Source organism: Indicator indicator, unplaced genomic scaffold (genome assembly GCF_027791375.1).
Source record: "Indicator indicator isolate 239-I01 unplaced genomic scaffold, UM_Iind_1.1 iindUn_scaffold_61, whole genome shotgun sequence".
Classification (NCBI taxonomy): domain Eukaryota; kingdom Metazoa; phylum Chordata; class Aves; order Piciformes; family Indicatoridae; genus Indicator; species Indicator indicator.
In genome coordinates, this window is record NW_026539192.1 from 215,154 (window position 1) to 238,399 (window position 23,246).

The 23,246-nt window shown below is 57.5% G+C and overlaps 2 protein-coding genes across 2 annotated transcripts; both read right to left on the minus strand.

The window, feature by feature from the left end:
- Nucleotides 1-32: 32 nt before the first annotated feature.
- LOC128980058 (keratin, type II cytoskeletal cochleal-like) lies at nt 33-6,124 on the minus strand. Its single transcript, XM_054398498.1, has 5 exons — nt 6,118-6,124; nt 5,729-5,868; nt 4,065-4,269; nt 1,425-1,489; nt 33-44 (listed from the first exon to the last, which is right to left on the minus strand). The coding sequence occupies exons 1-5, from the start codon at nt 6,122-6,124 to the stop codon at nt 33-35; spliced, it is 429 nt and encodes a 142-aa protein (XP_054254473.1).
- A 4,307-nt stretch (nt 6,125-10,431) lies between these two features.
- On the minus strand, nt 10,432-17,711 carry LOC128980060 (keratin, type II cytoskeletal 6A-like). The gene is made up of 9 exons (XM_054398500.1): nt 17,232-17,711; nt 15,844-16,058; nt 14,971-15,031; nt 14,766-14,861; nt 13,962-14,126; nt 12,857-12,982; nt 11,460-11,680; nt 10,919-10,953; nt 10,432-10,643 (listed from the first exon to the last, which is right to left on the minus strand). The coding sequence occupies exons 1-9, from the start codon at nt 17,709-17,711 to the stop codon at nt 10,432-10,434; spliced, it is 1,611 nt and encodes a 536-aa protein (XP_054254475.1).
- Nucleotides 17,712-23,246: the final 5,535 nt, after the last annotated feature.

Here is a 23,246-nt window from a genome sequence, read left to right on the forward strand (position 1 = left end):
GCTTTGGGTTGGAAGAGACCTTTAAAGGTCATTCAGTCAAACCCCTAGGGGAGGCAGATGGAAGCTTTGAAGCTGAGGGAGAACAGAGTTAGAGTGGAGCTGAGGAAGAAGTTCTTCAGTATGAGGCTGGTGAGACTCTGGAACAGGATGCCCAGGAAGGTTGTGAGCTCCCAGCACATGAAGGACCTGGAGCTGCTGGAGAGGCTCCAGAGGAGGCCAGCAAGAGGCTGAGAGGCTGCAGAACCTCCCCTGTGGGGCCAGGCTGGGAGAGTTGGGGCTGTGGAGCCTGGAGAAGGCTGCAGGGAGAGCTCAGAGCAGCTTGCAGGAGCTGAAGAGGCTCCAGGAGAGCTGTGGAGGGACTTGGGACAAGGGCTGGGAGTGGCAGGATGAGGGGGGATGGATTGGAGCTGGGAGAGGGGAGATGGAGAGGGGAGAGGAGGAAGAAATTCTTTTGAGTGAAGGTGGGGAGAGCCTGGCACAGGCTGCCCAGGGAGGCTGCAGCAGTGACATCACCTTGTGGAGTGACTACAAGGGATGGGTGGCCCAGATCTCAGCTGGTGCCTGGAGGGCTGGGACTCCCCTGGAATTTGCATGAAAGGCCTGAAACAAGATTGCTCAGGGCCTCATCCAGCCTGGCCTTGAGCACCTCCAGGCAGCAGGCAGCCACAACCCCCCTTGGGCAACCTGTGCCAGGCTCTCCCCAGCCTCACTCTCAAGACCTTCCTCCTGATGTCCAACCTAACTGCCCTGCTCCGGCTTCAGTCCTTCTTCCTTTCTTCCTTCTCTCCACTCTCAATCTCCCTCTCCCAGCTCCAATCCATCCCCCCTCATCCTGCCACTCCCAGCCCTTGTCCCAAGTCCCTCCCCAGCTCTCCTGGAGCCTCTTCAGCTGCTGGAAAGCTTCTCTAAGGTCTCACTCTAAAGAGTCTGCCCTCTCCCAGCTCAAGCCATGACATCTCCTTTCTCCACCCATGCCCAACCGACCTCTACCCTTGCAGTGTCAGGATGAGGAGCAAGGGACTGAAGCTGGAGCAGGGCAGAGTTAGGTTGGACATCAGGAGGAAGCTCTTGAGAGTGAGGCTGGGGAGAGCCTGGCACAGGTTGCTCAGGGAGGCTGAGCCTTGGAGGTGCTCAAGGCCAGGTTGGATGAATCCCTGAGCAACCTTGGGCTGGTGGGAGGTGTCCCTGGGCATGACAGGAGGTTGGAGCTGGCTGAGCTGTGAGCTCCCTTCCAACCCAAACCCCTTCCATGAGTCTCCAAGAGGAAGTTCTGGCCTGGGACTGACTCCCTGCCCCAGCTGGGTGTTTCTCCCCTTCAAGGAGGGATGACTCCACCTTGGCTGAGGGCTTTGCCCAGCCTGGCCCTGGTGGATGAAAAGGATCATTTGCATCCAAATGTGTTTGGTGCCTTCTTTGTTCTTCACCTTCTTCAGCATGACAAAGTCATCCTCCACAGCCATGTGCTTGTTGATCTCCTCCTCGTACTTGTGGGGAGGAGGAAGAGGAGGAGGAGGAGGAGGTGGTGAGCAGCTCACCACAGCTTCCATGTCTAGCCATTAGGGTATGGAAATCCCTCCCTCCTTGCACCTCTGGGTGTTGTGGAGAGGCTCAAGGGACTCTTCCCAGGGGGGATTCACCACTGCTGGGCATCCTCACGAGGAGGAGCAGAGGGCTGGAGCTGCTCTGCTCTGGAGACAGCCTGAGAGGGTTGGGGTTGGGCAGGCTGGAGAGGAGAAGGCTCCCAGGAGTCCTGCTGGTGGCCTTCCAGTGTCTGAAAAGGGCTACAGGAATGCTGGGGAGGGACTTTTGAGGGTGTCAGGGAGGGATAGGACTGGGGGGGATGGATCCAAACTAGAAGTGGGGAGCTTGAGATTGGATGTGAGGAAGAAATTCTTCCCCAGGAGGGTGGTGAGAGCCTGGCACAGGTTGCCCAGGGAGGTGGTGGTGAAAGCCTCACCCCTGGAGGTGTCCAAGGCCAGGCTGGAGGTGGCTGTGAGCAACCTGCTGTGGGGTGAGGTGTCCCTGGGCATGGCAGGGGGGTTGGAACTGGCTGAGCCTTGAGGTCCCTTCCAACCCTGATAGTTCTGTGATTGATTCTATCATCTTAGGAGGAACCACCAGAACTTCCTGACCTCCTGTAGCCTGCTTAAGATAGTTCCACCTCACCCAGCAGGATACAAAGGCATCAGCCATGGGCTAGGTGGTGGTTGGAAACCACCTAGAGAAGCTGCAGGCCTCCATGAAAGGAACCTTTTGTGCTGCCAGAAGGTTTTGCTGTGAGTGGGAGCTCTGTCTCAGGCCAGCAGGGCTGGGTGGAACCCTGCTTGAGTTCCTCACCACCACACCTGGCTTGGTCAGCAGAGCTGGGACCTGACACCAGCTCCTGTGGTGGCTTCAGGAGGGCTGGGGATGGCAAGGGAGGAGGGAGGATGAAGGCCTGGGCAAGGGAAGCCAAGGTCTGACCCAGTCCTGCTCTTGGGGGAAGGCTAAAAAACAGCAACAGCCATGGGCTGGTGGCCAGCAGAAGTGGAATGAGGCCAGGGAGGAGATGAAAGGCAGCAGGAGTTCAAAGGAAGGAGTCCACGTGGCTAATAAACCCTGAGCCTTTCATGGCCCTTGCATGGGGCAGGATTTCCTGCCAGCAGGAATGTCCAAGCCTTCAGCTCATTTCCATGCAGCCAAGTCCCAGCCTGCACCCAGATTTGTAGGTCTCTGAGGTCTTAGCCTGGCAGAGGAGGAAGCCTGGCTTGGCACAGGTCTGCCTTCTAATTGCCCTCTGGGTTTAGGGCTTAGGAGCTGGCCAGGAGGATTTAGGGATTAGAAGAGCAAAGCATCAGGAAGAAAACTTTGGCATCCACAAAGCTTAAACCAAGAAGGAGAAATTCCTAAGGAATGGGAGCAGAAGCAGGGAAGGCCTCTGGGTAGCTGGAGGCACCATGGACACAATGGCAGGGGATGGTCCCTGCCCAGCACTGTGAGATGTGGGCAGAGCTTTTGCCCACAGCATGGAAGGGGTTGGAAGGGAGCTCAAAACTCAACCAGCTCCAAGCTCCCCACCATGCCCAGGGACACCTCTCAGCCCAGGGGCACCTCTCAGCCAGACTGGGCTGTGCTCAATGCTCTTGGGAAGACTCAGGTTTCACTCTGGTCTGTGTGGGAATGGCCAGATGGGAGCTGAACCCATTTGGAAAGCTCAAGGTCTGGACAGAGGAAGCTGCTGCTGAGCTCCTGAGGATGTCCAACCACCTGAGCCTTCTCCAGCATTTAAAGACTTCCTTGCCCATGGCAGGGAAGGAATCAGACCTGGATGAAGAAAGGAGATGTCATGGCTTGAGGCTGTGGCTGTCCCCTCCCTGGAGGTGTTCAAGGCCAGGCTGGATGAGGTCCTGAGCAGCCTGGGCTGGTGGGAGGTGTCCCTGGGCATGGCAGGGAGGTTGCAGCTTTGAGCTCCCTTCCAACCCAACCCCATTCCAAGGTTCTGTGTTTCAAGAACATGCTCAGATGTTTTTCCTTGGAGAGGGAAGGGACAACCCTGCAAGGGTTTGCTCGCTGCTGGCTTGCAGCTCTCAGTCCTGGGAGGGCAGCAAGCAGACATTGGACCCCTGATGGTCACATCCTGCTCTCTGTGCAAGCTCCTCACATCCTGCACCACCATTTCCCCCCACCCTTGGCTGTGGTCTCACCTTGACCTGAATGCAAGGACTGAGAGGTCTCAAAGCTGGAAGCCCTCAGGTTTGATTCTCAGGCTGCTGGCATCAGAAGTGATCCTACAGGAGCAGCAGAAGGGTTTGATTCCCAGGCTCCTGGTGTCAGAAGTTCACCTCTCCTGCCAAAGTGCTGAGGGGAACTGAGTCACTTTAGTCCTTTCTGAGGTCTCACAGCCTTGGGCTCACCTCAGGTCCTTGAACTCAAACCAGGAATCACAGAATGGTTTGGGTTGGAAAGGACTTTAAAGATCATCCAGTTTCAACCTCCCCACATGGATTGGGACATCTCCCACTAGACCAGGAGTAGAGTGAAGGTAACCTGGGCAGGTTTCTGTCTGTCTGCTGCTCCTTACCTCATCTTGAAGTCTTCCACAGCATCCTGCATAGCCTTCAGCTTCGAGCTGAGCTGCAGCCTGTCCTCTCCCAGAGCCTCCAGCTGCCTCCTCATGTTGCTGATGTAGCCATCAAACATGGGGGCAAGGTTGTTCTTCACAACTCTTTGGTCTTTCAGGAGGCTCCATTTGGTCTCCAGAACTTTGTTTTGTTGCTCTAGGAACCGTACCTGGAGTCCACCAGAACAAATTCCATCAGCTGGCATCACCAACTCAAACCCCTCCTGAGTTTTCAGGAGGCAACCTGAGGAGGGATTGGGTTTGAACCATCCAAAAGTCATTAGCAGGAAGATTTGGAGACAAAAACCTTTGGGATTTGGCTTTGAAGCATCCAAAGATCATTGGCTGGAAGATTTGAGAACTAAATCTTTGGGATTTGGGGTAGAAGCATCCAAAGGTCATCCAGCAGGAAGATTTGGGGACCAAATCTTTGGGATTTGGTTTTGAACCATGCAAAGATCATTGGTAGGAAGATTTGGGAACTAAACCTTTGAGATTTGGCTTTGAAGCATCCAAAGGTCATTAGCAGCAAGATGTGGAAACCAAATCTTTGGGATTTGGGGTTGAACCATCCCAAGGTCATTGGCAGGAAGATTTGGGGACCAAATCTCTGGGATTTAGGTTTGAACCATCCCAAGGTCATTAGCAGAAAGATTTGAGGGCTGAACCTCTGGGATTTGGGTTTGAACCATCCCAAGGTCATTAGCAGCAAGATTTGGGGACCAAATCATTGGGATTTGGGGTTTGAACCATCCTAAGATCATTGGTAGGAAGATTTGGGAACTAAATCTTTGGCGTTTGGGGTTGAAGCATCCAAAGGTCATTAGCAGGAAGATTTGGGGACCAAATCTTTGGGATTTGAGGTTGAAGCATCCAAAGATCATTGGCAGGAAGATTTGAGAACTAAATAGTTGAGATTTATGTTTGAACCACCCCAAGGTCATTAGTAGCAAGATTTGGGGACTGAACCTTTGGGATTTGGGTTTGAACCTTCCAAAGGTCATTGGTAGGGGGATTTGGGGACTGAACCTTTGGGGATTTGGCTTTGAAGCATCCAAAGATCATTGGCAGGAAGATTTGGGAACTAAATCTTTGGGATTTAGGTTTGAACCATCCCAAGGTCATTAGCAACAAAATTTGGGGACTGAACCTTTGGGGATTTGGCTTTGAAGCATCCAAAGATCATTGGCAGGAAGATTTGGGAACTAAATCTTTGGGATTTAGGTTTGAACCATCCCAAGGTCATTAGCAACAAAATTTGGGGACTGAACCTTTGGTATTTGGGTTTGAAGCATCCAAAGGTCATTAGCAGCAAGATTTGGGAACCAAATCTTTGGGATTTGGGGTTGAAGCATCCAAAGATCATTGGCAGGAAGATTTGGGCACCAGGATCTCCAAAGGAACCTGGACAAACCCTTTGCACCATGTCCTGACTGCCCAAAGAGCTTTGCCCAAATGATCTGTGTGGGACAGGCAGGGGGAGGAGGTGAGAAGCTGAAGAAGGTCCTCAGCTCTGCACCTGAAGGATTTAGAAGGCAACTTAGAGGTGATCCTGCTCCTGCTCTCCAGGCAAAGAGCAGCAGCCCAGGCTGGGGGCAGTGGAAGGGGGGAGGGGAGGATGTGTCTCACCTTGTCCATGAAGGAGGCAAATTGGTTGCTGAGGGACTTGATCTGCTCCTTCTCCTCTTGCCTCCCCCTCTGCATGCTGGGGTCAAGCTCCAAGTGAAGAGGCACCAAGAGGTGCTGCTTGACTGTGACCCCTTGAATACCTCCAGGACCACATCCTCCTCCTCCTCCAAACCCCAACCCAGCTCCACCAGCTCTGGAGGCCACCCCACCATGACCTGCCCCAGAGCTGCATCCTGCTCTGGCAGAGCCAAATCCTCCACTCATGGAGAGCCTCTTGCTTGCCCCTAGGTTGTGAAGGCTTCTGCTGCCAAAGCCACCACTGGTCCATCCCACACCTCCTCCACCACTGCTGCAGGACATGGAGAAGGAGATGAAGCTGCTTCTGTTACCAGACATAGCTGCAAGCCTCAGGGAGTCCTCCTGACCTAGCACTGTCTGGAACCTCTGCAGCTGTTTGCTGGTGGCAAGAGAGGAAGAAGGAGGGGAGGAAAGCTTTGGGAGCTTGGATCAGGAGTCTCCTGCTGCCTTTTATCCTTCTGGCTTGTCCAGAGGGCTGCAGCTGAGCTAAGTGCTTTGGTATGCTGGCACCTGGCCACCCTTCCACAGCCCTTCATCAGCTCCTGAAGGCCTTGGGCTGCCAAGCTGCAGGCTCATAAAACCAACCCTGCCTTCCAAGCTGGCTTTGTCCAAGTGGGGATTAAACCCCAGATCAGAGACTCATAGAGTGGTGAGGTTGGAAGGGACCTCCGGAGATCACCCAGAAGGGACATCTGGAGATCATCCAGAAAGGACATCTGGAGATCATCCAGAAGGGACCTCTGGAGAGCACCCAGTCCAAGCCCCCTGCTCCAGCAGCATCATCCAGGGCAGGGCACAGAGGAACACATCCAAGGGGAGCTTGAAAGTCTCCCCAGAAGCAGACTCCACAACCATTCTGGGCAGCCTGCTCCTGGCCTCCAGCAGCCTCACACCAAACAACTTTCTCCTCCTGCTCAGCTGCAACCTCCTGGGCTCCACTTTGTGTCTCTTGCCCCTTGCCCTGTCACAGGACACCACTCAGCAGAGCCTGGCCCCTGATTCTTGCCCCCCACCCTGCAGATATTTGTAGGTATTGCTCAGCTTCCCTCTGGGGCTACTCTTCTGCAGGCTCTCAGCCCCAGGGCTCTCAGCCTCTGCTCCTCAGGGACAGAGATGTTTCAGGCCCTTCAGCATCCTCACAGCCTCCTCTGGACTCTCTCCAGCCCTTCCCTGGCCCTCTGCAGCTGGGGAGCCCAGAACTGGCCCCAGGCCTCCTCCAGCTGTGTGCTGCCTGGGGCAGAGCAGAGCAGAGGGGCAGCAGAACCTCCCTTGCCCTGCTGCCCACACTCCTCTGGATGCCCCCAGGAGACCTTTCAGCCCTTCCTGGCTGCCAGGGCAGGTTGCTGTCCCAAGGAGAACTCCTTGCCCACCAGGACTCCAATGTACTTCTCCATGGAGCTGCTTCCCAGCAGGGCAACCCCCAATGAGATTTGCATCTGGAAGTTTCCTTTTGGGGTTTGCTTTTAGCTCCTGTCCCTGCCCATTTCCTTTAGAGCTTGATGGGACTCAGGTTGCCACCAGAGGGTATCAGGAGAGGTTCACAAATCTCAGCTTGCTTTGCTGAATCAAACCCTGGCACTGCTCCCCAAGTCCTTGGGGCAGGAGGACCTTGTCCTAATCTAGGCAAGAAGCTGGATGTCTTGGTCTGCACTCCACATCTCCATGGAGGTACTTCTGGTGAAGGCAACTTCACCCTTCTGGTGGCTACTAAGGGAGCTTGGATGCTTTGCTGTGCCAAAATGCTTCTACAAGCCCAGGGTCCTGCAGGCAGGAACCAGCCTGTGGCAGCTCAGCTCATCAGAGGCCTTTTTGCTGGTGGACACAACCCAGCCACCAAGTTCTGCTGCTGCCAGAACGTGGCCCAGAGGTGCCATGGTGGCCAGGTGGGCAGGTGGAGAAGAGGAGGAGTCACCATCTCCTCCCCAGTGGTAGGATCTTGCTGTGCTTGGGTCTGGAGGGTTAATGAGGAGCTGGGGGTTGTTGTGTCACCTTGACTTCAGGTGAGGAGTGCTGAAGGTGCATCTTGGTCAGAGCTTCACTTGGCCAGGTGGTGTCCCAGAGTCCTACAACCATGGAGCTGCTGATGCTGGAAGAGACCTCTGAGATCACCCAGCCCAAGGACTCCCCCACACCTCCCAACCCCACCACTGACCCACAGCCCTCAGCACCACAGCCCTCAGCACCACAGCCAGGTGGTTGTGGAACCCCTCCAGGGATGGGGACTCCACCACCAGCCTGGGCAGCCTGGACCAGTGCCTGAGATGGGCAGAAATTGTTCACAGAAATGTCAGGGTTGGGAGGGACCTCAAGGCTCAGCCAGCTCCAACTCCCCTCACACCTCACACCAGGGCAGGTTGCTCAGTGCCACATCCATGGGGGACACACAAGGTTCAGCCTGGGTCAGGAGGGATGGCAAAGGGGTGAAGGGGAGTCTGTGCCACACAGGATGCCAAGGAGGTAGAGGTGAGTCACAGAATCACAGAAGTGTCAGGGTTGGGAGGGACCTCAAGGCTCAGCCAGCTCCAACCCTCTGCCATGGGCAGGGACACCTCACACCAGAGCAGGTTGCTCAGAGCCTGACCTTGAACACCTCCAGGGATGGAGCTTCTACCACCTGTCCAACCTGAGGGTCCCTTGTCAGGGACTGAAGCAGCAGGATCTGCTCTGCTCCCCTCAGCTTCTCCCCACACCTGGCTTGGGTTTCCCCAAAGAGAGCTTTGATCCTTTTGGGGGTTGAGTCTTTTTGATGCTTTTGGGGTTTGAGTCTTGTTGCTGCTCTCCAGGAGATCAGAGGAGGGGAACTAAACCTTCCTCATCTTCCTTGGACTGAAATCCCCTCAGGGGAGGTTGAGGTTGGCCATGAGGAACAATTTCTGCCCTGCAAGAGTGGTCAGGGGTTGGAACAGGCTGCCCAGGGAGGTGGTGGAGTTCCCTTGCCTGGAGGTGTTCCACAACCCTGTGACCATGACATCTGGGGCCATGGTTTGGTGGCCATGGAGGGGCTTGGTTGATGTTGGCCTGGATGATCTCAGAGAGCTTTTCCAGACAAAATATTTCACAGATTCATAGAATGGTCCAGGCCAGAAGGGACCTCCAAAGCTCATCCAGTCCAACCCCCTGCAGCCAGCAGGGACATCCCCAACCAGAGCAGGTTGCTCAGAGCCCTGTTGAGCCTCCCCTTGAAGATCTCCAGGGATGGGACCTCAACCACCTCCCTGGGCAACCTGTTCCAGTGTTCCAGCAGCCTCACAGTCAAGAACTTCTTCCTGACATCCAATCTCAATCTGCTCTGCTCTCCTTTGAAGCCATTGCCCCTGGTCCTGGCCCTGCAGGCCTTTGGGAGCAGTCCCTCTGCAGCCTTCCTGGAGCCCTTTCAGGTACTGGAAGGTTGCTCTAAGGTCTCCCTGGAGCCTTCTCTTCTCCAGGCTGCACACCCCCAGCTCCCTCAGCCTGTCCTCAGAGCAGAGCTGCTCCAACCCCCAGAGCATTCTCATGGCCTCCCCTGGACCCTCTCCATCAGCTCCATGTCCTTCCTGTGCTGAGGTGCTCCAGACCTGCACAGAGCACTCCAGGTGAGGTCTCAGCAGGGCAGAGGTTCAGGATCACCTCTCTGGCTCTGCTGGCAACGTTGCTTTGGGTGCAGCCCAGGCTGGGATTTGCCTTCTGGGCTGCAAGCTCACACTGCATGATGCTGAGGGTCTTTAACCACCTCACAGCCTCCCTCTGGGTCATGACTCTTCCCAAGGAGGGTGGGAAGGGTTGGACAAGTCTCTTCCATTGCCAGTTATGGTGATGGCAGTGGTGATGTTCTCATAGCCCTGCAGCAAGTGCATGGAGGGAGCAGAGTGAGCTCAGGCCCTGCCTCCTTGGGAGAAGCTTCCTTTCTCTCCCTGTGTGACTCATCCCAGGAAACCTTCAGAGATCAGAGGGGTTTGGGCATGATCAAGTTGGTAGGAAAGTGCTGAGATGATGTCATTCAGAGTTGAGAACAGAAGAACCTTTTCCCTAGTGCCTAATGGGAAGAGAAGAACTTTTCCCACCCTGGAATGGGTTGGGTTGGAAAGGACCTCAAAGCTCAGCCAGTTCCAAGCTCCCACCTCTCATCCAGCCTGGCCTTGAACAGCTCCAGGGAGCACCCACATCCTCCCTGGGCAACCTGTCCTGCAGGAGTGGTCAGGGACTGGCCCAGGCTGCCTAGGGGGTGGTGGAGTCCCCATCCCTGGAGGGGTTCCAGGAAGCTGTGGCCATGGCACCTGGGGCCATGGTTTGGTGGCCCTGGTGGGGTTGGGTTGAGGGTTGGGCTGGATGAGCTCAGAAGGCTTCTCCAACCTAAATGACTCCATGGTTCCATGATTCTTTCCCCCAGGGCCCTGTACAATGAAACTGGAATGAACTCAGGACGTGACAGGATGAATTCCAGGAGCCTTTTATTAGCCAAACCCTGGGAAGGAGGATTTGAGAGGCAAAGCCCTGAGAGCAGCATGGCTTGGGCACAGACAAGGACCCAACTTTGATGCCCACATCCCTTGCAAGCAGCAGGCTGAGGACTGCACAGGAGGAGCCCTGCCTGCTGCTGCTGCTGCTGCTGCTGCTGCTGCTGCTGCTGCTGCTGCTGCTGTCAGACTTCAGTAGCACCTCCTGGTTGAAGAGGTGCTGGAGGTGTACTTCATGCTGGAGCTGCTTCCACCAACCACGCATGGCCCAGCTGTGCCTTGCCCACTTGCAGAGCTGAAGCTGATGCCTCCAGCACAGACCCCAGCTCCACCACCACTGCTGCCTCCAAAGCTCAGACAGTTTCCACCTCCACAGCCTGCTCCTGAGGTGCTTCTGGTCACAGCTGCAAGAGGAGAGACCTTCTTTAGAGGCATTCATGGCAGTGAGGGAGAAGGAGACACTGGAACAGGTGGCCCAGGGGAGGTTGTGGGTGTTCCTCAAGGCTTTGAGCAACCAGGGCTGGTGGGAGGTGTCCCTGCCCATGGCAGGGGATTGGAGCTGGCTGAGCTCTGAGGTCCCTTCCAAGCCAACCCTTTGTCTGAATCCACAAGCAGAGTGGACTTGAGTGGAGGGGAGGCCAATCTAGGGGGGACCAAACCACCTTCAGAAGCTACTTACAGATGTTCACTGCGTTGGCAGCTTCTCCAGAGAGCCTGTGAGGGAGCAAGAGGAGCCAGTGAGCATCCCAGGGGTGGCTGGAGAGCTTCCCAGGGAGGTTTGCCTGAAAGGAACCTTCCAAACCTCCCAACCTGATGGGCAGGCACTTGGCATTGGAAGAGCCTGCAGGACTTCTGGGTGTGGGGACTTCAACCTGGAGAGGGTCTGCAGCCCCAGGGTCTACACCTCTGGAAACTGGGATAGGAGCTTGCTCCACCCTGCACTCCTCTCCCTCCTCTCCAGTCTGGGGATGGTTGGGGGGGAAGCAGAAGGAACATTTCTTAGAGACCTTTGGGCAGCAAGACAGAAACCTGACATAATTTGGAGATGCTTCCTCCACCTTCTTGCCTTGTGACACCTGGGGGCTTCTGTTGGCTGGGACACCTTTCCCACCTCCCCCTGCCCACTCTCTGCTGCCTGCTCAGCACCTCAGCAACTCTGAGCACCTCCAGCAGATGCATTGCTTGGTCCCTCCCGCATCAGAGTTTTGTTTGCCACTCACCTGCACTCCTCTCCCTCCAGCAGCTTCCTGTAGGTTGCAATCTCGATGTCCAGGGCCAGCTTGACGTTCATCAGCTCCTGGTACTCCCTCAGCTGCCTGGCCAGGTCTGTCTTGGCCTTCTGCAGGGCTGCCTCCAGCTCTGCCAGCTTGGTCCTGGCATCCTTGAGGGCCAGCTCCCCGCGCTGCTCGGCGTCAGCGATGGAGGTCTGCAAACTGCTGCACTGTGGAGGAAGAAGAGTGGATGAAGGCCATGCATGGACCTGTCGGGCATAGCATGAGGTCGTGGTGCTTGGTCTGGATGCAGCAGACTTGGAGTCAGCATCTACAGGAGTGGTCTTAACAAGCCTGGGAGTCATAGTGGTTGGGCTGGAGAAGACCTTCAAGGTCACCCAGTCCAACCAGTCTCCATCTCTGCCAGGTCTGGGGCTCAGCCATGGCCCTCAGCACCACAGCTGCAGGGCTTGGAAACCCCTCCAGGGATGGAGACTCCACCACCACCTCCCTGGGCAGCATGGGACAGGCTTTGGGAACCCTCCCAGGGGAGAAGTTTCTCCTCATGGCCAACCTGACCCTGCCCTGGGGCACCCTGAGGCCATCTCCTCTTGTCCTGGCCCTTGGCCCAAGAGCCCAACCCCCCCTGGCTCCAGCCTCCTCTCCCCCAGCCTCAACCCCCCCAGCTCCCTCAGCTGCTCCTCCCCAGCCCTCTTCTCCAGACCCTTCCCCAGCTCCCTTTGCCCTTCCCTGGCCCTGCTCCAGCCCTCAAAGTCCTTCTGGCCCTCAGGAGCCCAACCCTGCCCCCAGCCTTGCAGCTGTGCCCTGCCCAGTGCCCAGCCAGGGGCACAATCCCTGCCCTGCTCCTGCTGCCCACACCATTGCTGCTCCCTGCCAGGCTGCTGCTGCCCTCCTTGCCCACCTGGGCACCCCCTGGCTCCTCTCCAGCTGCTGGCACCAACCCCCTCAGCTCCTTTTCCCCCCAGGGGCAGTTCCCAACCCCTCTGCCCCCAGCCTGGAGCCTTCCTGGGGTGGTTGTGACCCAAGGGCAGGTCCCAGCCCTTGGTGCCCTCATCCCATTGGCCTCAGCCATGGCTCCAGCCTGCTCAAGTCTCTTTGGAGAGCCTCCCACCCTCAGCCATTGCTGTGCTCCATGCCCTCAGCCAGCTCCCAACCTGCATTAACCAAACTCCCCAGCTCCAAACTCCTCCTTAGCTCTCCCTGCAGTGACTCCTGCTGAGGCTTCTGCACGGACATCCCCTCCGTGCTCTCCCTTCCTGACCCAGCAGAACCCACCCAGACCCTTCCAGTTTTCCTTCCCTGGAGCTGGCTGAGACAACCAACAAGAGGTCCAAGTGTGGTGGGGCAGGGGGGGGCCAGCTGGGGCTGGCAGCTCTGCCCTGTACCTGCTTCTTGACGCTGTCGATCTCCGAGCGCAGCCTCTGGACCTGGCGGTTCAGCTCCGAGATCTCCTGCTTGGTGTTGCGGAGGTCGTCCCCATGCCTGCCTGCTGTGGCCTGCAGCTCCTCATACTGCCACAGAGAGAGGCACAACCAGTCAGGGGCAAGCATCTTGGGCTCAGAGCCAAGCAGAATGTGGGCAGAAAGGGGTTTGGAAGTGCTTCAGTTGGAGAAGATCTCCAAAGTCATCCAGGCTGACCTCAACCCAACCCCTCTATGGCCACCAAGCCATGGCCACAGGGTGCTGGAGCACCTTCAGGGATGGGGACTCCACCACCACCTCCCTGGGCAGCCTGGGACAGGCTTTGGGAACCCTCCCAGGGGAGAAGTTTCTCCTCATGGCCAACCTGAACCTGCCCTGGGGCAGCTTGAGGCCATCTCCTCTTGTCCTGGCCCTTGGCCCAAGAGCCCAACCCCCCCTGGCTCCAGCCTCCTCTCAGGCACTTGCAGGGAGCCAGAAGGTCTCCCCTCAGCCTCCTCTCCCCCAGCCTCAACCCCCCCAGCTCCCTCAGCTGCTCCTCCCCAGCCCTCTTCTCCAGACCCTTCCCCAGCTCCCTTTGCCCTTCCCTGGCCCTGCTCCAGCCCTCAAAGTCCTTCTGGCCCTCAGGAGCCCAACCCTGCCCCCAGCCTTGCAGCTGTGCCCTCCCCAGTGCCCAGCCAGGGGCACAATCCCTGCCCTGCTCCTGCTGCCCACACCATTGCTGCTCCCTGCCAGGCTGCTGCTGCCCTCCTTGCCCCCCTGGGCACCCCCTGGCTCCTCTCCAGCTGCTGGCACCAACCCCCCTCCAGCTCCTTTGTCCCTTGGGGCAGTTCCCAACCCCTCTTCCCCCAGCCTGGAGCCTTCCTGGGGTGGTTGTGACCCAAGGGCAGGTCCCAGCCCTTGGTGCCCTCATCTCAAGGGCAGGATCTATGTTCTCAATTCCAAATTAGCACTTCCAAACTCTTTAGGCTTATTAAATCCAAAGCCCTCAGTGCTAGAGGAGTCAAAGTGGGACCCACCTCTCTCCAAAGAGGACCTGGGGAGGGGTCAGAAGCCATCCTGGGCACTCACCCTGGACTGGTACCAAGCCTCAGCCTCTGCCCTGCTCCGGGTGGCGATGTCCTCGTACTGTGCCTTGACCTCTGCTATGATGCTGCCCATGTCCAGGCTGCGGCTGTTGTCCATGGTCAGGATCACTGAGGTGTCAGAGATCTGGCTCTGCACCTGAGACAGCTCCTGCAGAAGCAGCAGAGCACCCTGGTGAGTGGCAGGAGCGAGAGCAGGATGGTGCCCGCAGGGAGGAACCTCCCAGCTCAGGGGGAGGCCAAAGGGAATCTTCCCAGGCAGCTCCAGGAGGATCAAGGCAAGAGGTGGAATGGGGAAAGAGTTGAGTGCAAGAGAGAGGAAAAGACAGGGGGAGATGGTTGGAAGCTGAGGCAGAGCAGCCTTAGAGTGGAGCTGAGGGAGAAGTTCTTCAGCAGGAGGCTGCTGAGACTCTGGTGGGGAAGGTGGTGGGGAGGTGGTGGGGAGGTGGAGTGCAGGTGGTGGGAGGTGGTTAAAAAAGGCCAGAAGGAAGGAAGGAGAAGCAGAGAACATTTGAGGCTGGAAGAGACCTTTGGGATCAGCCTGGCACAGGCTGCCCAGGGAGGCTGTGGCTGCCTCCTGCCCTGGGGGGGATTCAAGGCCAGGCTGGATGAGACCTTGAGTCTGGTTGACCTCTGAGGTCTGGAAGGTGACTTCTGAGGTCCCTTCCAAGCTGAGCCAACCTGTGGTTCTATGATTCTGTTAGAAATCAACCAGCCCTGAGCCTGGGAGGTGGGACAAGAAGGCAAGGAGACAGGAAAAGGGGAGAAGGAGGTAGGTGGTGGAGCTCACAGCTTCATAGAGGGCTCTGAGGAACTCAATCTCCTCCCCAAGGGAGTCCAGCCTGGCTTGCAGCTCTGTCTTGTTCAGGTAGGCAGCATCCACCTCCTGCAAGAGGAGACAACAGAGACATGAAGTGGTTTGGAGAAACAGAGGAGCAGCTGCAGGACACAGCTCCTGGTCTGGGGCTGGGGGCACACCATGGCCAAGCACCAACCTTCTTCAGGGTCACGAACTCATTCTCCACTGCTGTGTGCTTGTGGATCTCCTCTTCATACCTGTGGGGAGGGTTGGACCAAGCTGCTTCATGTTGCCACTGATTGCCTCTTTATAAACACTTCTCAGATTGCTTTCAGCTTCCGTGTGGCTGCCACCTCCCTGGAGGTGCTGAAGGCCAGGCTGGATGAGGCCTTGGGCAACCTTGGGCTGCTGGGAGGTCTCCCCTCAGCCTCCTCTTCTCCAGGTTAAACAGCCCCAGCCCCTCAGCCATTCCTCATGGGAATTGTCTTCAAGCTCTGCTCTGCTCAGCCCTCACCTGCAGCACTGCCTCCAGCTCAGGGAACCCAGCACAGGAAGGACCTGGAGCTGCTGGAGAGGCTCCAGAGGAGGCCAGCAAGAGGCTGAGAGGCTGCAGAACCTCCCCTGTGGGGCCAGGCTGGGAGAGTTGGGGCTGTGGAGGCTGAAGGGAGAGCTCAGAGCAGCTTCCAGGAGCTGAAGAGGCTCCAGGAGAGCTGTGGAGGGACTTGGGACAAGGGCTGGGAGTGGCAGGATGAGGGGAGATGGATTGGAGCTGGGAGAGGAGAGATGGAGAGGGGAGAAGAGGAAGAAATCCTTGAGAGTGAGGCTGAGGAGAGCCTGGCACAGGCTGCCCAGGGAGGCTGTGGCTGTCCCCTCCCTGGAGGTGTTCAGGACCAGGCAGGATGAGGCCCTGAGCAAGCTGGGCTGGGGGGAGGTGTCCCTGGGCATGGCAGGGGCTTGGAGCTGGCTGAGCTTTGAGCTCCCTTCCAACCCAACCCCTTCCATGATTTTATGATGGATTGCTCAGCTCTGCCCCCCCTGCTCTCCTGGCAGCTCACCACTGGTCACTCACTTGTTCTTGAAGTCCTCAGCCAGGCTCTGCACCTTGCTCAGCTCCCCTCCCAAGTTGTCCTTGTCTGCCAGCAGGCTGCTCAGCTGCCTCCTGAGGTTGTTGATGTAGGTCTCAAAGAGAGGCTCAATGTTGTTCCTGACTCTTTTGCTGCCCTGCTCTTGCAGCAGGGCCCATTTGGTCTCCAGGACCTTGTTCTGTTGCTCAAGGAATCGGACCTGGATGGAGACAGGAGATGTCATGGCTTGGAGCTGGGAGAGGGGGACTGAGAGTGGAGAGGAGAAAGAAATTCTTCACAGTGAGGCTGGGGAGACCCTGGCACAGGTTGCCCAAGGGAGGCTGTGGCTGTCCCCTCCCTGGAGGTGTTCAAGGCCAGGCTGGATGAGGTCCTGAGCAGCCTGGGCTGGTGGGAGGTGTCCCTGGGCATGGCAGGGAGGTTGCAGCTTTGAGCTCCCTTCCAACCCAACCCCATTCCAAGGTTCTGTGTTTCAGGAACACGCTCAGATGTTTTTCCTTGGAGAGGGAAGGGACAACCCTGCAAGGGTTTGCTTGCTGCTGGCTTGCAGCTCTCAGTCCTGGGAGGGCAGCAAGCAGACATTGGACCCCTGATGGTCACATCCCTGCTCTCTGTGCAAGCTCCTCACATCCTGCACCACCATTTCCCCCCACCCTTGGCTGTGGTCTCATCTTGACCTGAATGCAAGGACTGAGAGGTCTCAAAGCTGGAAGCCCTCAGGTTTGATTCCCAGGCTGCTGGCATCAGAAGTGATCCTACAGGAGCAGCAGAAGGGTTGATGAAGATGCAGCAATCATAGAATTGTTAGGGTTGGAAGGGAGCTCAAGGCTCAGCCAGCCTCAACTCCCCTGTGGTGCCCAGGGACAGGCCAAGGGGCAGTGAGCACAAACTTGACCATCAGGAGCTCCACCTCAACATGAGGAGGAACTTCTTTAATCCAAGGGTGGAGGAGGCCTTGGAGCTGCCCAGAGAGGTGGTGGAGTCTCCATCTCTGGAGTCATTCCAAAGCCACCTGGATGCCAACCTGTGCCAGCTGCTCTGGGTGCCCCTGCTGTGCCAGGGGGGTTGGAGATGGCTATCCAGAGGTCCTTTCCAACCCCATTATGCTGTGACAGGTCCTGGTTGCCATTCCACACATGGAGGCTGAGCAGTTACAGAATCAGGGAATCACAGAACTGTCAGGGCTGGAAGGGATCTCAAGGATCTTCCAGTTCCAACCCCCCTGCCATGCCCAGGGACACCTCACCCCACAGCAGGTTGCTCACAGCCACCTCCAGCCTGGCCTTGGACACCTCCAGGGATGAGGCTTCCTGCCCTTGTCTGTGCTTCCCCACTGAAGAATCAGCACAGCAGAGGCAAAGTTCTCCTCTCTCACCTTGTCAATGAAGGAGGCAAACTTGTTGTTGAGGCTTTGGATCTGCTCCTTCTCCTCCTTACAGACACTCTGGATCTTGGGGTCGAGCTCCAAGTGGAGAGGTTTCAGAAGGCTCTGGTTGACTGAGACTTCCTGGATGCCCCCAGCTGGCACAGCAGGGAAGCCAGGGCCACCAAACCCACCCCCAAACCCATAGGCACCACCAAGTCCACCACCAAATCCACAGGAGAACCCTGTGCCAGCACCAAACCCTGCAGCTCCACAGGTCCCAGCTGCAGAGATCCTCTTGCAACCCCCAAGGCTGTAGAGGCTTCTGCTGCCAAACCCTCCTGCAAGCCTTCCACAGCCAGCAGCAGCACTGCAGCTGCCCCCTTGGGCTGCAGAACGCAGGCAGAAGCTGCTGCTGCTGCTGGCACTTGGGATGAAGGCAGAAGCAGCACTGAAGCCACTTTGGGTCCTTGCAGCACACTGGCGAGACATTGGCAGCTGCTGGCAGCAGGCAGAGGGAAGCAGAGGTGGCTGAAGGCAGGAAGGTGAAGCTGTGCTCCTCCAGGCTGGGGTTTGCCCTTTTATACCCTTGCCAGGCTGGGGATGGGTCTGGTGTGGTGCTCACCTTCCTGGTCTGGGCTTGGCACAGCCAGTGGGGAGTTCACCATCAGCCCTCGGAGTGCAGGGGGTTGCACTGCTGTGTGCCAGTCATGCTCTGGCTGCCAGCAAAGGCTGAGCACTGCCTGCTCACCCCCTGCTCACTGCCACCCCCTGCCCACTCCCTCCTGCCAGCTCTGCAGGAGAAGGCTGCCCACGTTGGGCAAGAGCTCACTCACCCCTCCTGGGCATGAATCAGCTCCTGCCTTGCGTAAGGGCACAGAGGAGAGAGCCAGGGGCTGGACTTTGCTGCCCTGGCTCTGTGCTCCCCTGCTGCTCTGGCCCTGAGTGAAGGCCAACAGCACCCCAGAAGGACCCCAACAACCCAACAGCACCCCAAAAGCACCCCAACAACCCCCCAACAGCACCCCAACAACCCAACAGCACCCCAAAAGCACCCCAACAACCCAACAGCACCCCAAAAGCACCCCAACAACCCCCCAACAGCACCCCAACAACCCAACAGCACCCCAAAAGCACCCCAACAGCACCCCAACAACCCAACAGCACCCCAGAAGGACCCCAACAACCCAACAGCACCCCAACAACTCAACAGCACCCCAGAAGGACCCCAACAACCCAACAGCACTCCAAAAGCACCCCAACAACCCCCCAACAGCACCCCAGAAGGACCCCAACAACCCAACAGCACCCCAACAGCTCAACAGCACCCCAGAAGGACCCCAACAACCCAACAGCACTCCAAAAGCACCCCAACAACCCATCAGCACCCAGAAAACCCGTCAGCACCCCAACAGCCCAACAGCACCCCAAAAACACCCCATCAGCCCCCTAACAGCATCCCAACCCCCCATCAGCACCCCAAAAGCACCAAAATGACCCATCAGCACCCCAACAACCCATCAACACCCTAAAAGCACCCCAAGAGCACCCCAAAAAGCACCCTGACAACCCATCAGCACCTCAACAACCCAACAGCACCCCAAAAGCACCAAATAACCCATCAGCACCCCAACAACCCATCAGCACCCTAAAAGCACCCCAAGAGCACCCCAAAAAGCACCCTGACAACCCAACAGCACCCCAACATCCCATCAGCACCCCAACAGCACCCCAACAATCCATCAGCACCCCATGAACAACCCAACAGCACCCCAAGTGCATCCCTATATCCCATCAGCACCTCAGCACCCCATCAGCACCCCAAAAATTCAACAGCCCCCCAACAACCCATCAGCACCCCATCAGCACCCCAACAACCCAGCAGTGTGCCCTTGAGGCCAAGAGGCCAAATGGGCTCCTGGAGGCATTCAGAAGACTGTGGCCAGCAGGACAAGGAAGGTTCTGCTCCACCTCTGCTCTGTCCTGCTGTGGCCACAGCTGGAGGAGGCCTGGGGTCAGTTCTGGGCTTCCCAATTCCAGAGGGGCTGGAGAGAGTCCAGAGGAGGCTGGGAAGCTGCTGAGGGGCCTGCAGCAGCTGTGTGAGGAGCAAAGGCTGAGAGCCCTGGGGCTGAGAGCCTGCAGAAGAGCAGCCCCAGAGGGGAGCTGAGCAATGCTCCAGAGGAGGCCAGCAAGAGGCTGAGAGGCTGCAGAACCTCCCCTGTGGGGCCAGGCTGGGAGAGTTGGGGCTGTGGAGCCTGGAGAAGGCTGCAGGGAGAGCTCAGAGCAGCTTGCAGGAGCTGAAGAGGCTCCAGGAGAGCTGTGGAGGGACTTGGGACAAGGGCTGGGAGTGGCAGGATGAGGGGGGATGGATTGGAGCTGGGAGAGGAGAGATGGAGGAAGAAATTCTTAGCAGCGAGGCTGGGGAGAGCCTGGCACAGGTTGCCCAGGGAGGCTGTGGCTGTCCCCTCCCTGGAGGTGTTCAGGACCAGGCAGGATGAGGCCCTGAGCAAGCTGGGCTGGAGGGAGGTGTCCCTGGGCATGGCAGGGGCTTGGAGCTGGCTGAGCTTTGAGCTCCCTTCCAACCCAACCCCTTCCATGATTTTATGATGGATTGCTCAGCTCTGTCCCCCCTGCTCTCCTGGCAGCTCACCACTGGTCACTCACTTGTTCTTGAAGCCCTCAGCCAGGCTCTGCACCTTGCTCAGCTCCCCTCCCAAGCTAAAGGAGCTGTGGGCAGGGAGCAAGAGGCTGGGGCTGGCATCTTCTGAGTGGTGCCCAGGGCCAGGCCAAGGGGCAAGGGACACAAATTGGAGCCCAGGAGGTTGCAGCTGAGCAGGAGGAGAAAGTTTTTTTTGGTGAGAGGCTGCTGGAGGCCTGGAGCAGGCTGCTCAGGGAGGTTGTGGAGTCTGCTGGGGTGGAGAGATTCCAACCCCCCCTGGATGTGTTCCTCTGTGCCCTGCCCTGGGTGATGCTGCTGGAGCAGGGGGGTTGGACTGGGTGCTCTCCAGAGGTCCCTTCCAGCCTCACCACTCTGGTTTAAACCAGAACTGATAGAAGAGGAGGAGAGAGATGATGGAGGGAGAGGCAGGGTGGTGATGGGGCAGTGATGGACATCTTGGACCATCAGCCACCAAAGAGCAGCTGGGGAGTGGGAAGGACTTGGAAGGTGATTTTATGGATAGCTTTTCCAGACCTTTCCTTTCTGCCCAGAGTGTCCTCAGTCCATCCTGAGTCAGCAAATGAGGAAATCTCCAAACATGCCCTGGGAGGGAGGTCCCAGGTCTGTGATGACACAAAACCTGAGCTTGCAGTTTCCCATGGGCTTCACCCTGCAGAGGGTTTTTGGGGCTGTTTCCTGACTCATGAGGTGAGTTTGTCTCTAGACAATGTGAAGCCTGTTCCCAGGCTGCCCTCCTCACATCTGCTGCCCTCCCACTCTCAGACCTCTTACTCACAAGGAAAGTCAGGGCTTGGGATGCAGGCTGCTGAGGTTGGTCATGGCCACCTCCTCCCACTCTTACTCCATGTAGCAGCCAGGTGGGGGAGGACACAGAGTGTGCTGAGACCCTGAGCACCCCTGGGCTGGTGGGAGGTGTCCCTGCCTGTGGGACAAGCAGGAATCAAGGGCTGTGAAGGTGCTGAGGGGCCTGGAACATCTCAGGAGGAAAGGTTGAGGGGCTTGGGGCTTTGCAGCCTGCAGCAGAGCAGCCTGAGGGGGGATCTGATCAATGCTGATCAATACTGCAGGGGTGGGTGGCAGGAGGCTGGGGCCAGGCTGTGCTCAGTGGTGCCCAGGGACAGGCCAAGGGGCAGTGAGCACAAACTTGACCATCAGGAGCTCCACTCAACATGAGGAGGAACTTCTTTAATCCAAGGGTGGAGGAGGCCTGGAGCTGCCCAGAGAGGAGGTGGTGGAGTCTCCATCTCTGGAGGCTTTCCAAAGCCACCTGGATGCCAACCTGTGCCAGCTGCTCTGGGTGCCCCTGCTGTGCCAGGGGGGTTGGAGATGGCTATCCAGAGGTCCTTTCCAACCCCATTATGCTGTGACAGGTCCTGGTTGCCATTCCACACATGGATGCTGAGCAGTTGCAGAATCAGGGAATCACAGAACTGTCAGGGCTGGAAGGGATCTCAAGGATCTTCCAGTTCCAACCCCCCTGTCATGCCCAGGACACCTCACACCACAGCAGGTTGCTCACAGCCACCTCCAGCCTGGCCTGGAACACCTCCAGGGGTGAGGCTTCCACCACCACCTCCCTGGGCAACCTGTGCCAGGCTCTCACCACCCTCCTGAGGAAGAATTTCTTCCTCACATCCAATCTCAATCTCCCCACTTCCAGTTTTGCTCCATCCCCCCCTGGTCCTATCACTCCCTCACACCCTCAAAAGTCCCTCAGAGTCTACCCAGAAGGTCCCAGTCTGCCCAGAAGGTCCCAGCAGGATGCTTGGCAGATGTCCATCAGTTTTTCCTTCCTTTTTTTTTTTTGCCTTCAGCCATGATTTATTCTCCCTTCTCTCTTTTCCTCCCTATTCTTCTGCTGTTTCCAGTACACACCCTGGAACAAAGCTCCAAATAACTGTCCTGGGAGTGTTTTCAGCTCCTGTCTGTCACAACAAGCAGCAGGTTTGGAGAGGAGGGAGCTCCTGTGACTCAGCCACTGCTTGCCTGTCCTAAGGAAGCCAAATAAAACCCTGGATGGGGAGCAATTAGCCACCAGCTCCTTCCACTAAATTCAAGCCCCCGAGTGCAGGCTCCAACCACCCCATGGTGACTCAGGTTTTAATCTGTGCTGTGCTACCATTACCACAGGTTGTCCTCTGCCACTCAAAGGCAAGCCCCAAGGTCAGGTGGAGGCTCTGCATCCTCTTCATCACATTCCAAAAGCCCTGGGGGAAGTCCCCACAGACTGGGAAAGGGGAAACATTGCTCCCATTTTCAACAAGGGTAAGAAGGAAGAACTCCAGGCCAGGCAGTCTCACCTCTGTGCCTGGGAAGATCATGGAGCAGATCCTCCTGGAGGCACTGCTGAGACAGAAGAATAGGGAAGAGGTGATTGGGTGCAGCCAGCAGGGCTTCACCAAGGGCAAACCCTGCCTGACCAGCCTGGAGGCCTTCTATGAGCAGGTCACAACCTTGATAGATGAGGGGAGAGCAACTGAGGTCATTGACCTGGCCCTGAGCAAAGCCTTCCACACTGTCCCACACCACAGCCTGGGCTCCAAACTGGTGGCACATGGGTTGGATGGGTGGACCAGGAGATGGATAAAGAACTGGCTTGATGGTCACACCCAAAGAGTGGCTGTCAATGGCTCCAGGTCCCAGGAGGGGCCAGGGACAAGTGGAGTCCCTCAGGGCTCAGTCCTGGGACCAGGCTTGTTTCACATCTTTGTTAGTGCCATGGGCAGAGGCATTGAGGGCACCCTCAGCAGGTTTGCTGATGGCACCAAGCTGTGTGGTGCAGCAGACAGGCTGGAGGGAAGGGATCCATCCAGAGGGACCTGGAGAGGCTGGAGGGAAGGGATCCATCCAGAGGGACCTGGAGAGGCTGGAGGGAAGGGATCCATCCAGAGGGAGCTGGAGAGGCTGGAGGGAAGGGATCCATCCAGAGGGAGCTGGAGAGGCTGGAGGGAAGGGATCCATCCAGAGGGAGCTGGAGAGGCTGGAGGGAAGGGATCCATCCAGAGGGAGCTGGAGAGGCTGGAGGGAAGGGATCCATCCAGAGGGACCTGGACAGGCTGCAGAGGTGGCCCCAAGCCAACCTCAGGAGGTTCAACAAGACCAAGGGCAAGGTCCTGCAGCTGGGGCAGGGCAATCCCAAGCACAAATGCAGGCTGGGCAGGGACTGGCTGGAGAGCAGCCCTGAGGAGAGGGACTTGGGGGTGCTGGGGGAGGAGAAGCTCAGCAGGAGCCAGCAGTGAGCACTTGCAGCCCAGAGAGCCAAGCAGAGCCTGGGCTGCAGCAGCAGAAGTGTGGCCAGCAGGGCCAGGGAGGGGATTCTCCCCCTCTGCTCAGCTCTGCTGAGACCC

Excerpts from the sequence above, each read along its gene's own strand:
- LOC128980060 (XM_054398500.1), bottom strand. The coding sequence starts at position 17,711 with ATGTCTCGCCAGTGTGCTGCAAGGACCCAAAGTGGCTTCAGTGCTGCT. Across the intron at positions 14,127-14,765 it reads TCAGAGCCCTCTATGAAGCT|GAGCTGTCTCAGGTGCAGAG; the intron begins GTGAGCTCCACC and ends CTGCTTCTGCAG. Across the intron at positions 11,681-12,856 it reads TCGACAGCGTCAAGAAGCAG|TGCAGCAGTTTGCAGACCTC; the intron begins GTACAGGGCAGA and ends CTTCCTCCACAG.
- LOC128980058 (XM_054398498.1), bottom strand. Across the intron at positions 4,270-5,728 it reads TTGCCTCCTTCATGGACAAG|GTACGGTTCCTAGAGCAACA; the intron begins GTGAGACACATC and ends GGTGGACTCCAG. Across the intron at positions 1,490-4,064 it reads TGCTGTGGAAGACTTCAAGA|ACAAGTACGAGGAGGAGATC; the intron begins TGAGGTAAGGAG and ends TTCCTCCTCCCC.